This window comes from Sardina pilchardus, chromosome 2, assembly GCF_963854185.1.
Source record: "Sardina pilchardus chromosome 2, fSarPil1.1, whole genome shotgun sequence".
NCBI classification, from domain to species: Eukaryota; Metazoa; Chordata; class Actinopteri; order Clupeiformes; family Clupeidae; genus Sardina; species Sardina pilchardus.
The window spans coordinates 37,974,894-37,991,792 of NC_084995.1; the positions used below are offsets into that span (position 1 = coordinate 37,974,894).

Consider the following 16,899-nt stretch of genomic DNA (forward strand, 5'->3'; position numbering starts at 1 on the left):
GTAATGCGATTGGTCTGACAGTATTTACTCCAGTTCAGTATTGGTACTCATTGAAGTCTGTTGTCTCTACCCAGAACTGTCAACATAACGCTGGTGGGGACCGCTGTGAACGTTGTCAGGAGGGTTACTATGGCAACCCTGCCCAGAGGACCTGTGAGCTGTGCCCCTGCCCACTCGGCATCGACTCCAACAGGTGAGCGACAAAAACGGAGCATCCTCCTTAGAGCTCTGTAGGCACCTAAGCCTGTGCTGGCTTAGATTACATACTCTTATCAAAATAAACCAGGGAGTGTTTTTTTTTGTCTTCTCACTGTTCTTTGTCCTCGTACAGTTTTGCTACGGGCTGCAGAGAAGTCTCGGGAAGAATGCAGTGCATCTGCAAGCCTGGCTACACAGGAGAAAGATGTCAGAGGTGTGTATATCCACTCAAACCCACCAAGCGCGTACAATTTCTCACCGTCTTGTCATGATAATGTTTAAACTCTCAACTCTCATTTGCCTTTGAACAGCTGTGCTCCTGGTTACTATGGCGATCCCATGGCTTTTGGAGGCAGGTGCCGTCCGTGCAACTGTAACGGAAACCCTGGACACTGTGACTCCAGGACTGGAGGTGAGTAGACCGGCAGTGTAGTGGTGACTTTTTGCCATGTGCAGTATGGGTCCATAAGGTGTCCAGTAGGCCCATAGGATGCACACACTTTTGAAGAACAGCTCTGTGGGAGAATCACACTGTGCTTGGGCAGGTGAGGACGTGAGTGGGTAGAGTGACTTTTTAAGCTTGTTTTTTTTTTGTCTCTTGTGTTTTTTTAGTTTGCAAGAACACCCTGGAGCCCAAAGACACCAATACCCACGAGCAGTGTCAAGGTGAGTGTCTGCCTGCGTCCTCTCACGGTCACTTAAGAGTAGAAATGTGAGGCCGGAGTGGTCAAAGTGTGACTTTTGATTTAACTATCTTTATTATTGCGTCTCCAGAGTGTGACAACTGTGCGCAGACATTGCTAAACGATCTGGAGAAGCTGGACGATGAGCTGGCGCGAATCAAGTCTCAGCTGCAGAATGCCAACGCCAGCAGCTCCTCCCAGGAGCGCCTGAAGAAGCTCGAGGAGGCCATCGCTGCTGCTAAGGTACACCGGTGCTCCTCTTGGTCTTGTTCCCTCTCCTCTCTCCTCTCCTCTTCTTCTCTTCTGCTCTCCCTTCACCTCATCCCTCTGGCCTCTCTCCTCTTTGCCGAGGGTCTGCGCTAGCTCTGTGTGTGTGTGTGTGTGTGTGTGTGTGTATGTGTGTGTGTGTGTGTGTTTCTGCCCTCTCTCCTGTCTGTTAGACTCGTGCCTCATGTCTTTCTATACTCCACACCAAGGTGAGTTAGTGTTTTTGGAGTATGTCTAATAGTGCAGTCCCAGCTCAGCTCACTGCAGGCCTTTCCTCTGAGCCTCGTTAGGTTGAAAAACACTGACAGACTCGCTTCAACACCACACATACTGTACTGTACGTGGTGCCAAAGACATGGTGAGACTCATTCCACCACATCGTCTGTGAAGAGTCTGTTGCATTTGGAATTTCTCAACTTTACCAAGAGGCATTTTGAGGTTACTTTTTAAAAACCGCTACCCACCCATTTTTCTGACCACAAACTCCTGTGCTGATGTAATCGGTGGTAATGTTGCGCTGTTCACACCAACAACGTTGTTTTGTTTGCAACATCTTGGTTCATCGGTGGTTGTCTGTGTGGGTTAACAATCTCAGAAGAATGTGATGAGTGAGCTTCAGTCAGATAGCGATCTACAGTAGAACATTCTGTGGTTGCTAACCACCTCATCAATTGCATTAAGTTAAAAGACCCCTGAGGCTTATTTACAAAAACATAATATGTGGAGTGGCACTTTGCCGTGGAGAGCTACAGACATGGATTCATCGCTCAGTTTCTTGATATTACATTGTACTTGTATTGCACTGTTTGTGTTGTTGGATATCCATCCATACGCTTGATGGCTGCATGTCCTTGTGTGAGATGATCCCCTTGCTCGTTAAGCTAACACACATCATTGAACACTTTTCATCTTTTCTAGAACGTCGTGAGCACCTTCACCTCCACTGTAAACCGTCAGAAGTCCAAAGTGACCGATCTGGAGCTGGACACTGACACCATCAGAGATGACATCGACCAGCTGAAGAAACAGGTAAGTCCTCTAAATCTAAGTTTATGGTTAAATCTAAATAGCATGCGTCTCCCCACTTGGGTGTTGATGGATGGGTGATGCCAGTTGTGGTGTATGGGGAAAAGGCACTATGCATACTGCAGGTGCTCTGTTAATGTTGATGACACATGTGCAGGCTGAAAAGAAGAAGCAAGATGTTGACCAGGCCTTGGATGATGTGGAGGACACTAACCAGAGAGCACGAAACCTAAACACCCAAGCCCAAAGCATGTTCAAGAAGATTCAGGGTATGTTGCGTTTTTGTTGTCGTTGTTGTTGTTGTTTTCAGTTATCTACTTTAAATGCTTTCTGGTAAAATATAAGGACAATAAAGCAACTTCATCAGGTGGTTGTTGTGGTGTATGTCTTACGGTCTTGTCTCTGTCCCCCCCCTCCTGCTGTGCGGTCAGACCTGCTGAGGCAGCTGCAGGACGCCAGCACCAACGGAGACTCCGTGGCCCCCGACCAGCTGACCAAGATGCTGGAGGAGGCCGAGCGTCTAGTGCGAGAGATGGAGGGCCGCAACCTGAACGACCAGAAAAATGCGGCCGAGAAAGAGAGGGATCTGGCCCGCAAATGTGAGATTCCAATCAATATACACACACACACACACACACACAAGCCAAGTTCCTGCATGACCACTGGATTAAAATGATGAGAAGTATGTTGTATGGTCATCAGAAGTATGTTGGATAGGAAATTTGTAAAATTTGGACTTGTTTTTAAATAAACATTTTGTTTTGTGACTACAGTTTTGGACTTCATCCAAAACAATGTGACAAATCAGTGCAATCAGAACAAGGACACAGCGACGAGGGTTGAGGGGCTCCTGAAAGACTTTGAGGACCGACTCAAAGACCTGGAAGAAGCGCTCACTCAGGCCAAAGACTTGGTACAAAAAGCCAACAACCAGAACAGCCTCAACTCCCAGGCTATGCAAGATCTTCTGGTAACGACAACTATTCCATTACCACCATTGCATTATTAAATCTTATACTCAACATGTAATTATTTAGGGGAAAACATGTGATTTGATGAAATGAAATATGTAATTTTACAACCAGAAACGCATCAAAGACTTGGAGAAGGAGAGAGATAATGTTGCTGGACAAATAGCCATGGCTAAGGACCAACTGAAGGACACAGGAGACCTGCTATCAACCCTGGATGCCAGCAAACAGGTATTCCTATCTTGCAGTAGTACAATACTTCATATCACATGATAAACCACTCCATATGCGGAATGATCCCATGACCGAAATCTGTTTACTGCGAAAATAACAACTGTGGATTTCTAAGGCTTTTCCAAGGCATCTCCCCATATAACAGCAAACCCACAGCATTGTGTCACCACACCCATCTTTTGGTTTTATATTCCTGAATGCACGGTAGCAGACGTGCTGACAGGCAATGCTGTGGTGCTACCTGACACACACACACACACGCACGCACACACACACACACACACACACACACACACACACACACACACACACACACACACACACACACACCTTCAGAAACCAGTCAATTGTCAGGCTGGAACTTGCTGCTCACTTTAGTGATAGTGATCAGCTCTCCATGTACCAGCAAGGAGTATGCCTTTTTTCCCCCCAACCAGCCACCCCACCCCACCCCACCCCACCCCTACCGCACTCTGACACCCCAGTGGCTCTGGTCTGTGTCCTGACAGGAGTACGAGAGACTGGCTGCTCAGATTGACGGGGCCAAGAACGACCTGACCAAACGAGTCAACGAGATCTCCCAGGCGGCTGCCAAAGAGGCCATCGTGAAGCAGGCGGAGGAGCATGCCCAGAAGCTGAGCGACCTCGCCGATCAGCTGGAGAAGTAAGTGCTCCTTCTACTATCTGTCAGCTACTCAGCAGTGCCCTGCCCTGTGCTTTCATCGATCATAACGAGCCCATATGCCCTCACTGAAGGCCCATATGCTTTTGCCTACCTATGATTGTATAGATTAAGCAGTGCCTAGTTGTGTGTTCAAGGCACGTCTTTGTTCCTTGGCACATATTTTGTCTCCTGTGTAACCGCAGCCTGTTTCAGCGAGTAGCGCATACCTTTTGTACATTTGGCCTTGTTTGTTTGCTCTGTCCTCTCCTGACCTCCTCTTGGAGTTGCAAGACATGTGTTTACGTGTTGCACATCACATGCTCTCTGCTCGAGAGCAAATGCAGGCCCTGGAATGGCCGAGCGCTGCAGGAGGGAACAGCGAGAGTCAGGCCAACGCCCGTTGCAATAGAATGTTACACATACCATCGCTGTAGAATGGGAGGGTAGTATTTGTCTGTCCCTGTGCGCCTTTGCTCAATTGATGACTAGTTAGACTTTGCACTGCGCACTTCTGTGCCCGGAGATCCTCTGACGGAGCTCTGCTCTCTCCACCTCTGCAGGGCGGTGAACGACTCGCGCGGCAGCGACGACGTGCGCAACGCCTTGGCCGCCATCGACGCTTACAAGAGCATCGTCAACGCCATCAAGGCCGCCGAGGAGGCCGCCAACGAGGCCAAAAAGGCCGCAGACAAGGCTTCCAAGGTATGGAGCTTGTCCAGCACTAGATCCCATGCAAATCAGTACGTCTGACGGGCTGCTGCCCACACCTTACCGCCAGGGTGACTGACCATGTCTTCCCACCTCTGATTCTTGTAGGACGTGAACCAGAAGGATCTGATCCAGAAAGCCAAGGACCTGAAGGACAAAGGCAACACGCTTGTGAACTCTGCCTCCAAAGCGGAGAAGGATCTCAAACGTATGTTGTATCACATTCAGGAGTTGATTAAGAGGGGTGTGCTTTGCCGCCTGTGGTTCACAGGACAGTGTGTTGTATTCGCTGTAGCGACATTGTTACATATTATTGCATATTCTTACATATGATGTTATTTATCTGAAATGTATGTTTGCTGTTTCGTTTTCCTCCTCAGAGGCTGCCTCTGACCTCGATGACCAGAAGAAGCGCTTGGAGGCAGCAAAGAGCAAAAAACAGTCACTGGAGAGCGACCTTCAAAAAGCTCAAGATGACCTGAGAGGCATTCAGAGAGGTAAGCGTCTAAAGTGTCGCCCTGACTCCTCAGTTAGTGTTGTGAGTGAGCACAACGAGTGTAGACGGTGACAGACCAGACCAGACATGGCTGTGGCGTGGACACTAACCCTCTCCTCTCCACGCAGACGATATTGGCAACATGATTGACGAAGCCAAGAAAGCCGCATCCGCCGCCAACGACACTGCCACCGATGCCATGGGCAGGCTGGACGACATCAAGAAAGAGGTCGAGAAGATCAGCGTCGGCCCCGGCGGAGACTCCAACCTGGACAGTGTGCTCAACGAAGTGGACAACTCAGGTGTGCGAGGGAGCACTTTTATTTGGTGGCCGATTCTCTGCTCACACTCTTGATTTTTTTATGTAGCTGGAAAAAAATTGGATCTGTGTGTTTGTGTTTGTGTTTGTGTTTTTGTTTTGTTAATATGTGATGGTTGATTTCACAGTGAAGAACCTGAGCAGCACCATCCCATCTCTCCTGGACAAGATCAATCAGATCGAGGAGCTCAGCATGCAGGCAGGACCCGTCGCCAACGTGTCGGAGAACATCAAGAGGATCAAAGATCTCATCGAACAGGCCCGTGACGCTGCCAACAGGGTAAGGCTGTGAGACCGGGACCTCCTGAAAACTTGGGATGGATAGATGGATTAGAGATTGAAAGAGTGAATGATAGAGTAGAGGGATGGGTGACTGCATGGATAGACAGATGCACGGACTGACGAAGTGGAGGATTGTTATGATTGAAACCCAGAAGTGCTCTTCCTGATGCTACTCTCACCCCTACGGCAGGTTACCGTCCCCATGAAGTTCAAGGGAGACAGCCACGTGGAGCTGCGTGCCCCCAAGAACATGGACGACCTGAAGGCCTACACGTCCCTCTCCTTGTACCTGCAGAGACCTGGTGGAAGAGGAGATGGGGCACGCAGACGCAGACAGATAACTGCCGACACCGGAGATCTTTTTGTGCTCTACCTTGGGAAGAGAGACGTGAGTTTGTCGTGTCTTATTTTCTTCCCCTGGCCCTGATTTTATCATTGCTATTGTGTCTGTGAGCCAGTCAGACAGGGAGGGCAAGAGGGCATCACACAGATCATGTAGGCTTGTGTGTCCATGAGGTCCGACGTGTGTCTAAAAACAACATGGCTGTGCTCTTCCTCCTTCAGGCATCCAGCGACTACATCGGGATGGCTCTGAGGAGCAATGTCCTGTATACGGTCTACAAACTAAATGGGGTGGAGTATGAGATCAAGTCAGATGTTATCACTGGTTCGGATTCCGAGCAAGCGTTTTTTGACAAGGTGGATTTGTTCAGGTAAAAGGACACTCAGTTTTGTAACTCTGTACATATTGTTTGTAGTTGTTGGGTGTAGCCCAAGTGTTGTTTGTAGATTTCTAATTCCAGTGCACAGTAATGAAATGCCATTGCGCACGCAGTTCAACCATCAATTGCTGACATGTTTGTATGTTTTACCTAGAATTTACCAGGATGCTGAAGTGATCATAACAAAGGCCTTCACCTCCAACAACCCGCTTCCTCCTGCGTCATCCTACAAACAAGGAGAACATATCAAAAACCTCCTGAACATTGATCCCGAGGATGTGGTCTTCTATGTGGGGGGTTACCCCAGCTCCTTCATTGTAAGTCCTGCTCAGACATACTGTATGCCTCCCATGCCAATATGACCTTCTGTCATATTCTATTCTACCAACGTTTCCTTTCTTTCTTTCATTCTTTCATTCTTTCTTTTCTTTCTTTCTTTCTCTCTTTTTTTCTTTCTTTCTTTTCCTTTCTTTACAATTTGAATAGCATAGTGCATAGTAGCAAAATCTAAGGTAACTGTTCCTTCCCCCTTTTCAGCCCCCGGCCTCAATCAATTACCCACAGTACAAGGGCTGTATCGAACTCTCCTCTTTCAATGAGAGATTCATTAGCCTCTACAACTTCAAGAATGCAGTCAATATTGAGGACACACCCTGTAAACGGTAAGGACTCCAACAGTGAAATAAGAACTTTAGTATTAGACATTTTCAAAGAGTTAAAACAGAACATGCCATAATATCAAATCATAACGTGAAACACTGGCATGACCGGCGTGATTGAACACAAAAGAAGCCCGAATTAGAATTTTGTTTTTGATCTTTTTGACTGAATTCATTCCTGCAGGTACGTGCCATCGGTAAGCACCGACTTCTTTGAGGGCTCTGGCTATGCGAAGGTGGACATGGGCCGTTACCTGAACGCACCTTTGATCCGCCTTAACCAGTTCATCACCACCCGCTCTGAGAATGGCATGGTGGTGTACATGGGCAAAGAGGTGAGCCCCGCTTCACTTTTTCTTCGTCAGGGAGTTTGGTTAGCCCCCTGTAAGCAATAAGATCTATGGGATGGACATAGTGTTGTTTCCAGATACCATGTACTAAAGTTAAGAAAAAGATGTGCTACTGCTAAGCTAAAGAATCACTTTCATAAGAGTTCTGTTGGACCACGTCTGCTCTTGAAAGTCTCTCTTTGGCTTGACCGGTCTGTCTTTTTCCCCCCCACATTCTGTTAGGATTCTCACTACAGCGTCAGTTTGGAGAAGGGTCACTTTGTGGTGAATGGTCACGTGAATGGTCAAGACATTGAAACATTGAAGAGTGCGAAAAAATACACCCCCTTGGTAAGAGAAACACATAGTAGCAGCTGATTGGATAGGCTTGCGTTTCACATGATGTGCTGTCCAGTGACCCAGGCTGACCATAGTTGATATTTTTCTCCATAGCGCCAGGACGTAATGATTGTACTCAGCAAATCGGACAACAGCCTTAAGGTCATTTATGGTCGTGACCTTGTGTTGACTGCCAAAAATGTTGCTGGAGGCTTCAAGGATTTCTACATTGGAGGTGTGCCTGAAGGACCACGGGACAGGTAGGCGAAATAACTAGCAGAAGGCCGACACCATCCTCTGCTGCCCACTGTCCTCTCCATCAAGAACCTGTGGTTTGGAGTTGGCTAAGAGCAGGAACATGTTTTCATATTGTAAATGTGACATTCCCAGTTGCATTTACATTATGCTTCATGAGGACTACAAAGCCACTACGGTACTGATGCGCCTGTCGGTTTTTACGTTTCACAGATTCAATATTCGCGTGCAGCCCCTGAAGGCCTGCGTGAAGACGGTGAAGGTCAACGGAGGACACGCGGATCTCATGGAGAAAGTGGGCGTCAGCAGGGGCTGCCCTGAGGACTTCTTGGTAAGGGTCTGCTGCTCAGAACATGGGATGGGTTGGGGTTTCAAACCCTCATGGAGGTCTCTCACCTCTTTGCCCCCCCCCCCCCCCCATCATTAACTACTGCAAGGAGCTGTTGGGCACATTGATTGTTTTATCTCCTTCCATGCCTCCTACCAGCTCCATCATCTTTTACAACAAAGTGCACTATGAACCGGATACCACTGTGGCCCAATATATTTTTCCGCCTTCTTTCCGCAGGCGTCCCGTAAGGCTGAATGTAAGGCAGGAGGCTCACTGGACAAAAGCCTTGACCAATTCAATCCGGCCGGCGACATTTTGGTGTCGCTGGGCTTCCGAGGCACCGAAGCCGATGGCGTCCTCCTCACAAAGAAAGTGCAGGTCAGTAGGACATTTGGACATATTCTGTCCTTCACCGTCCTTGTCCTCCGCCATTATACACGGACGTTCCCGTCTGCATTAGTGTTAACTGTGTCTTTTGGTTTCAACAGGGAGCAGGCCTAGAACTGGCCATGGACAAGGGCCATGTTGTGATGAAATTGGAGGGCCAGATCAACAAAGAAATCAAGTCCACAAAGCAGTACCAGGATGGGCAATGGCATTATTTGACCGTTAAGAAGCAGGGTGCAAGGTATGTTGGGAAAACTCTGACTTTAGTAGGCTTCATGCTTAGTGTCCTCCATCTTAGGCTTCATGCTTAGTGTCCTCCATCTTAGGTCATGGCATACCTGAGATGCTTGAGAATAACTCTTCTCTACGTCACATAATGCTCAATACCTACAGTGTTAGTCCATGTCCATACAGACTATTATGTATTATTATTATTATTAGTAGTAGTAGTAGTAGTAGTAGTAGTAGTATTAGGTATTATTTAAAATGTATTGGAAATTATGCAATGATTTACTCTTCTTGGTCAATGATGGAAGCTCATTTTCTCTGTCATTATCAGCGTCGAGTTACTAATCGATGAGAGTGACTCTGGGGAGCAGCAGACAGGGACTCCAATCCTTACCGGCAACTCTGAAAAGGTCACCCTGGGCGTCTTCAATGGCTGCTTCTCCAACATCTACACAAGAAGGTCAGTACTCCTCTTATTGTCTATGGCAGTAGTTGTTTAGTAGCACTGAGGCAAGATATACTGTAGATACTGCTGAAATCAGTCGTCTTGATGAAAGATTTCTCATTAGATCATCTTTAATGCTAACCATAGGCTACAGCATAACTGTACTCACTCTCTCTCTCTCCTCGTCTTCTTCTCTCTTTGTCTTCGTCTCTCTTCGTCTCCCTTATAGGTCAGACTATCTGTACCGCCCAGAGGACTTGAGCGAATTCGCCACCACAGGGGAAGTGTTCCTGGACGAGTGTGCTGCTGAGAGACCACCAGAGAACATGCTGGCCGGCTTCTCAAGAAAGGTGCAGCCTGCCTTTCCTTCATTCTCTAGTTGAAGGGGTTTTTAATACTTTCCCTAGCATGGATGGTCAGTCACTGCTTAAACTTTGAATTTACCCAGGACTCAGTTTTTGTCTATTCTGAATTAGAAATGAAATATGTCATCTATGTAGAGTGAAGCCCATTAGTTGTCATTTGTGGTTGCCCTGGTTAGTGGGCCTTTTATATCGTTACATGAATCTCTAACTGATCCTTCATAACGTTTACAATGCTGAATTAAAAGGATCAGCTTTGAAGGAGGAAGAGCTTGCAATTCCATGCTGTCCCTGCAATGACTCTGTTGATTATTCACACTATGTTGTACTGCTTGATTTCCAGAGGTGAAGAAACAGGAGGAGAGTGGACTAATGTGATGTTTTCATCGACCCCCCCCCCCCCCTTAAACAAATAAACACTCTGACTCATTTCAACCACCCTGTGATTTTGTCTTCTCCATCCGCCTTGATGTTTGCATTCTTAGTTGTCACATTTATCTTTGAGTTTACTAACATTTTCTCCTTTGTGGATTCATGCTTGGCCAGATATCAAGTTAGATATGTCATGAGGTTCTATCCACACATTTGAGATGAACCTGATCTATCTATCCCATTACATCAGCTGCTTTCTACAGTAAACAAAAAGCATCAACACGCACTAAGTACACAATAATAAGCAGCTTATTCACCCACACTCCCAGGCATTCCTCAACCTCCTACTTTCATTAGCTCTAACCCTTATCATCTCTCTTCCTATATTTTAAGAAACACGTCATTGAATATTCTCATTGTCTTCCCATACTATGTGCAAGATATACTTTGATTAAAGAAGTAAACAGGCACAAATCAAACAAAGCTGCCCAGATGAAGTAACAGTTGAACTGTACTCTGGGTTGATCATCTGCACTCCAAGATTGATTTAGATATTTTGATCATTCTGAGATTTTCCTTTTCACTCACCCATGCCAAAATCAAAACCACCAGTGCCCTTCAGTTGATTACCAGACTGCTCAAACGCGCAGACTGTCCAAATCGACCTTGCATGATGTGTGTTCCATGTGTGTGCCATGAAAAGATGTAGTCACGTGCCTGTGTTTACTTCTGTGACTTCATATTTGTGTCTGTATGTGCATGCATCTTCACATTAACACACATGCATATCCGCATATTAAAATAAGCCATTTTCTAATAAGCCATTTCAACAACCCCAAATCAGAAAAAAATTGAGACATTGTGTGAAATAAAAACAGAACACACATTTTGTAAACCCATTTATAGCGGCAAAAAGGACAAATGTTAATTTTGAAATTGATGCCAGCAATATAAAGACACTGTTAAGGGAATGTTTAGTAACTGAGGAGACCAGTAATAGTTTTGAAAATGAAATGTTGCCCCATTCCTGCCGATACAAGATTTCAGTCACAGGACCTTTTTCCACTTTACCTCAGTCCATTTTAAGTTCAGGCCCAGATAAGGCTTCACACTAGCGTTTCTGAATTGAGTTTCAAATTGTTCTAATAGTAAATGGGGCTCGTTTTTCCTTCTTGTTTTAGTAAGCTCATACAAAAAATATCATTACAGAAACAAGTCTGTTTTTAATGACGTGCCATCTGAGGTGAAAAAAAACATGACCATCCAATATTGTTTATCAGCTATATCCCCTGTTTCCAAAGATTTCTCTGGATTATCTGATTATTTTAATGATCTGTATTGTAGATAATGAACTCCTCAAATACTTCACAATGTCATGTTATGTTAAGAAGCATTAAAATTAAATGTTTTCATCATTTGTCCACACAGGTTTACATCATTGCTTCTGCCAATCATGTTGCCAGTTACTCTAACCAGTTGTGAAACATTCTCCCTTTTGTTTTCTTTATCATTACAAAACCTCTCCAGCAATGTATTGCCCCTTCCCCAACTTTTTTTAAACGAGTTGCTGGTATCAAATTCAAAATGAACATATTTTTCATGAAATAGTCACATTTTCAACATCTGATATGTTGCCTGTGTCCTTTTTTCAGCTAAATATGAGTTTACGAGATTTGCAGATTATTACACTCCTCCTTTTTATTTCATTTTACACAATGTCTCAACTTTTTCTGTTTTCTGTATGCCCCCCCCCCCCCCCACCAATGGTTTGTTTGTGTCAAGTCAGATTTAATCAGCACTATTTGATGGTTCTGATGGAAGGCCAATTAATGACTCCTGTCACAATAAGCAAACACTCACAGTAGAAATGGGTGATATGAGCTAATATGAGGTGATTAGTGAAATGCCCGTCACCTCAACTATCTGTTTTGTCCAGCGGGCACTACAGTATTGGGTACATCGTAGACTCCACATACCTTTGAGTGCAGACACTGTGGTAGAATTCTCTCAGCAGTTACTTGGCAGAGACAGTATTTTCCAAACTACATTTTTGAGGTAAGATGAACCTGGACAAATCTGTGGACACATTTAATGCTCAGCAGATCCATCCGCCCAATTTCTCATTCCCATTTCTGAGTCCTCATAAACCCAGGAACCCATCAGTAGTGTTTGTACTATATTAAAATTCAAATGTGCCCACATACAGTATTTGTCTGGGTTCAACCAGGCTAACCCAGGCCATCACAAATGATAGAAATGGATTCAGTATCACTTGACAAATATTTTTAAACATGAAACATATCACCGCATGAGTGAAACCCATTCCAAAATCTGAATTTGACGGCAGTCTCATTTTCTCAGAGTAATGTCTTGTCGTCCTAGTTTAGATCCCCATTCACGAGTCATTTCTGCCTCAACACAAACCTCAATTACATCATCACTATCAGTGATGCTGAAAATATGCAAGGCATTTGTTTGTTCTTCCATATCAGTACTTACCTTCATAGAACACTCCAGCATCTACAAGCCCAAACCTGTGCATAAGAGCATGGTGTAAAAGCCTATCAGATGTGAAATCTTGCTCTCACACCAAAGTACAGCGTTCACTTTCAGATCCAGCGTCCTGCGTGTAGAGAAGCATCCAGCTCCTGAGAACCTAATTCCACTGACCCCTCTACACTGTATACATGATGAAAGTGGTTGGACATGCCGCATGTCAGATTGCTCATAATGATTCCCTTAATGTTGGTTTGCAGCTCGGCCTAGAGTGCTGGTCATCGAGCTGTGTCTCTGGATTTGGCAGCGCTCAAACTGCGGATGTACTTGATGTCTCTAATGTGCTTTTTCAATTGCAGATAAAAGCATGTGCAATGCATTTCAACGTATGGTGCTGTCTTTGTTTTTTAATGGAGTGTTTGTTTTGTTTTAGGACAACAACAGCAAGGAGGAGGATGTCTTTGTCTCTGGCTGCTCCTTACCAACACAACTGAAGCAAGCGTACTACTTGGGGGGCGTCGCCAGTGGCCTTACATACAAAGTGTCCCAACAGGATCTTTTAAACAAGTGAGTGGGCATTGAGCATCTAATTACACTTTAGTAGCGCGTTGGCTGTATTTCTCTCTCTATTTGAACACACAGTTCAAAGGTACAGTATGTTTCATCCCAGTGGCCCAAGCAACAGTGATCTGATTCTGTTCACGCTCTCTTCTCTTTGAACCTTTACTGTATTTCTCTCTTCTCTCTCTAGGCCCCATTTCTCCATCGATGTGAGAACCACGTCAGCAGAGGGCTTGTTGTTCTACGTTGGTTCTGATCTGGCGAATGGTCATCTGGCTCTCTACATGTCCAAGGGAAGGATCCGCCTGTCTGTCCGTCGCAGAAGGGAGATTTTTAACAGGGAGAGGTACAACGATGGAAAGTGGCACACTGTAAGTACACTCCTGCAAGGACAACGAGAAAGACCTGCTTCAAAATAGGAGCAGCCTCCATTTAAATGCCTGTCACTGCTTTCTATGCTACAGTACATATAATATTGGCATTACGTGATGGGCACTCTATGAATACTGACTCTGACTGACCTGACTACTGCAGGTGATCTTCAGCTTGGAGAAGAAGCGGTTCCGTCTGCTGGTGGATGGGATCAGGGCTCAGGATGGCGTGCTGACCCACGTGGAGAGCTCCGACATACAGCTGATCTCCCCACTCTACCTGGGCAGCGCGCCGCCATCTTTACATGACGACCTCAAGGTGATTATGTCCGCATAATGCAGAGGCTGATGCTTAGCTGCTGTAGCCTGGCACCGCCCACCTAGATCTTCTTTCAGGAAGATGTAGTCTGGAACACCATGGTTCATAACCGTTTCCCTCAGACAAGAAAAACGGCAGGCCAATCAGCGACAGGGGAAGGGAAAGATGAAACCAAGACGTATTGTGATAAATAAAAGCAGCAACACTTGCAAATGTCAAAAAGTGTGTTTGGAATAATGCAGACATTTATTTACAAAAGTGTACCCACGTACTGTACATAATTTCATGACCATTGATGTTATTCATTGTCAGTTTGTTGAGTTCAGATGAAGTAGAAAGTAACGTGAAGAATGTCTGATCAATGCGATTGGTAAGGCTGGACCAATGATTTCAAAGTTGGTCGCCGTCGCTATGCAAGTGTTGCTATGCAAATGTTTCCCAATGGAGAGTCACCAGACTCTATTCACTTCCTGAATGACTTTGGATTTTTCCAGCCTATAGCTGCTGTGTAATTAGTAACTGAATGTTACAATAATGGGCCATAATCCACTTCCTTTGATTAAGGCATTAGTGGAACAGCTGTCTGTAGATACTACTAATACTAATAGTACTAATCCTTCAACTGTAACTGTTAGTTAGTAGTCCTTCAATCAACTGTGTTTTCATTGGGAGTGTTTTGACATTTTTTGTTGTTGTTTCTAGTGGAAGAATCTCCCCAAGGAGGGTGTGGTTGGCTGTATTCGCAATTTTAAGATGAACGGTTTTCCAGTGGGAGAGCCGACCACCAATCATGGCGTAGGCCCCTGCTTTGACGGACAGACAGAAAGCGGGGGTTACTTCTCAGGGAATGGGGGATATGTTATCATTGGTGAGTCAACCCTATGACTAAAACTCTAAGTCACAGTCGAACATCACGCTGGAATTACAGTATATTTTGATGATGTGAGCGATCACTCTTCATCATTTCTGTTTTTGTGTTTCTGTAGATGAGTCCTTTGTTGTGGGTGAGAGCTTTGAGTTAGTGTTTGAGTTTCGGCCCAGAAACCTTACTGGGGTCCTCCTCCATGTTGGCAATCAACATCACCTCAGTCTCTACATGAGAAGAGGGGAGGTAAGTTCCTCTGAGTGTAGCACTTACTGTAGGGCGCCTCTGTATACTCTGACGTTCTCCTCAAACTGAACTCCCACGAGGCTTTTCAGACTACAGTTTACGACTGATATGACTTCACAGGTGGTGGCGCAGGTGAACAATGGAGTGGGGATATTCAGTGTTTCTGTGCGGCCGAAGCAGTCGCTCTGTGATGGGGTCTTTCACCGGGTGGCAGGTACTGCACCTTTGTCGACAGTGTTTGATTGAGCATCTGAATGAATCGTGTCAGATGCTTTTGTGTTTGTTTACAAATCTGTTACATGCAGTACAGGCAGAGCTTGTTTTGCATTGGCTCATGTATATTTTCCTCTCACAGTGATTAAAAGAAAAAACGTTGTGGAGATGCACGTGGACACGGATGGAAACTATACAATTGGCTCCGCATCCTCTACAACCACCATGACCCAAGACCCTCTTTATGTGGGCGGCATTCCAGGTAAACACATCCACATTGTACTGAGTTCATTTAGCCATTAAACTCAAATGCAAAGGTTTTATTTTTGAATATTATATGTTGGCATAATGTTGTGGATTACATAACATTTAGCTTTTCCTCTCATCCTTATTTAATGTGTACAGGCACTTTCAAGGGTGTAGCATTACCCGTCAGGACGTCTTTCAGAGGCTGTATCCAGAACATGCAGATTAATGGGGAGCTGGTGGCTTTTGAGAGGCTTCCCAAAGTCTTTGGCTCTGTAAACCTGCGGGAGTGCCCGGCAGGCTGAAACGCACGGCCGGACTGCACCCGTCCCATGTGACCTCGCCATCCTAGTCCCGGCCAATTTGCGCGCACGAGTCTGAGGGAGAGAGTGACTGAGGTGTGCCTTCAGCCTCCGCCACTTTGCCTCAGTGGCTGCCTCCGGACGCTGCGTCCGGTGGACATACAGAGAACAGCAGATTCCATGTGCAAATGTGTAGTATTTATTTTGTGATAAACTCACATATTTTTGTTACTGTACATTTAAAAGTTGTTTTGTTGTAAAAGGTTTCCTGTTCTATTTCATGAATGTTCCTATTGCAAAAGAAACACAATGTTCTTGCAAAAAATAAAATACATGTTTCATGTTGAATTATCAATTCCCACAACTCACATGTGTTTTGATTTATCTTCCACCAAACAACCCATGTACAGCATACCTCTGAAACATGTCTGGTCCAATCTGCATGTTAGCGAACAAGAAAAAGTTCTCCTGCTAGACTGAATAACCCCATGAATCGACAGTTCAGATAAGGACTTCAGAGGCTTTACCAGAATGTTGATGGCTAAAATGGGTCGGCCAGAGGGATAAGTACTAGTTCTTCCAATTTACAGAACAGCTCGATAGTGAAGGTGTTTCTGAATGGAGGTACAGAGTAACTGATTGTGCCACTGATCTTCAGTGGCATCAGCAGGGCCAGTTCTAGCCTACTACACTTGGGTGGGCTGGTAAAAATTCTTGGCAACATAAGAAAGCTCTCAAATGGGATCAAAATCGACATCTACAGTGAGTCAGGCAATGGTGAATAAGTGTGACATTTTGATAGGCTGTTTTTTTTTTCTTTAAAAAAAAATAAAAAATCAAAAATCAAGTAACCTGTTAGAGTTTTGTGTTAGATAGCCTAGTTGTGTGTGCTGTTTTGCGAAATTGATGAGTGAAAGGCTGAGAATTAGTGTATGGTTTTGCACATTTGGTATGGGGTCATGGGGTTTGAGTGATGGGTTTCACAAATTGCAACAAAGACTGT

The 16,899-nt window shown here is 45.2% G+C and overlaps 1 protein-coding gene across 2 annotated transcripts in view; it reads left to right on the forward strand.

Annotated features, from left to right (window-relative positions):
* The window catches only part of LOC134073085 (laminin subunit alpha-3-like), a 76,850-nt gene extending 60,599 nt beyond the window's left edge, over positions 1-16,251 (forward strand). Inside the window, exons 48-83 of one of the 2 annotated variants that reach the window (XM_062530052.1) lie at positions 75-193; positions 332-412; positions 510-610; positions 811-864; positions 973-1,124; positions 2,067-2,177; positions 2,332-2,443; positions 2,606-2,773; positions 2,948-3,144; positions 3,260-3,376; positions 3,889-4,043; positions 4,604-4,745; positions 4,860-4,959; positions 5,132-5,248; positions 5,376-5,549; positions 5,695-5,846; positions 6,039-6,236; positions 6,413-6,561; positions 6,725-6,887; positions 7,108-7,232; positions 7,414-7,564; positions 7,802-7,909; positions 8,012-8,157; positions 8,366-8,483; positions 8,721-8,861; positions 8,972-9,111; positions 9,430-9,558; positions 9,773-9,893; positions 13,207-13,340; positions 13,525-13,705; positions 13,869-14,024; positions 14,727-14,892; positions 15,011-15,135; positions 15,256-15,349; positions 15,491-15,610; positions 15,754-16,251. In XM_062530052.1, coding sequence (XP_062386036.1) covers positions 75-193; positions 332-412; positions 510-610; positions 811-864; positions 973-1,124; positions 2,067-2,177; positions 2,332-2,443; positions 2,606-2,773; positions 2,948-3,144; positions 3,260-3,376; positions 3,889-4,043; positions 4,604-4,745; positions 4,860-4,959; positions 5,132-5,248; positions 5,376-5,549; positions 5,695-5,846; positions 6,039-6,236; positions 6,413-6,561; positions 6,725-6,887; positions 7,108-7,232; positions 7,414-7,564; positions 7,802-7,909; positions 8,012-8,157; positions 8,366-8,483; positions 8,721-8,861; positions 8,972-9,111; positions 9,430-9,558; positions 9,773-9,893; positions 13,207-13,340; positions 13,525-13,705; positions 13,869-14,024; positions 14,727-14,892; positions 15,011-15,135; positions 15,256-15,349; positions 15,491-15,610; positions 15,754-15,899 — 4,863 coding nt within the window. In that variant the 3' untranslated portion in view covers positions 15,900-16,251. Of the gene's footprint in view, positions 1-74; positions 194-331; positions 413-509; positions 611-810; positions 865-972; positions 1,125-2,066; positions 2,178-2,331; positions 2,444-2,605; positions 2,774-2,947; positions 3,145-3,259; positions 3,377-3,888; positions 4,044-4,603; positions 4,746-4,859; positions 4,960-5,131; positions 5,249-5,375; positions 5,550-5,694; positions 5,847-6,038; positions 6,237-6,412; positions 6,562-6,724; positions 6,888-7,107; positions 7,233-7,413; positions 7,565-7,801; positions 7,910-8,011; positions 8,158-8,365; positions 8,484-8,720; positions 8,862-8,971; positions 9,112-9,429; positions 9,559-9,772; positions 9,894-10,248; positions 11,671-13,206; positions 13,341-13,524; positions 13,706-13,868; positions 14,025-14,726; positions 14,893-15,010; positions 15,136-15,255; positions 15,350-15,490; positions 15,611-15,753 lie in introns of those variants that run through there. The other variant, XM_062530061.1, reaches the window with a different exon arrangement.
* The last annotated feature ends 648 nt before the right edge of the window (positions 16,252-16,899 follow it).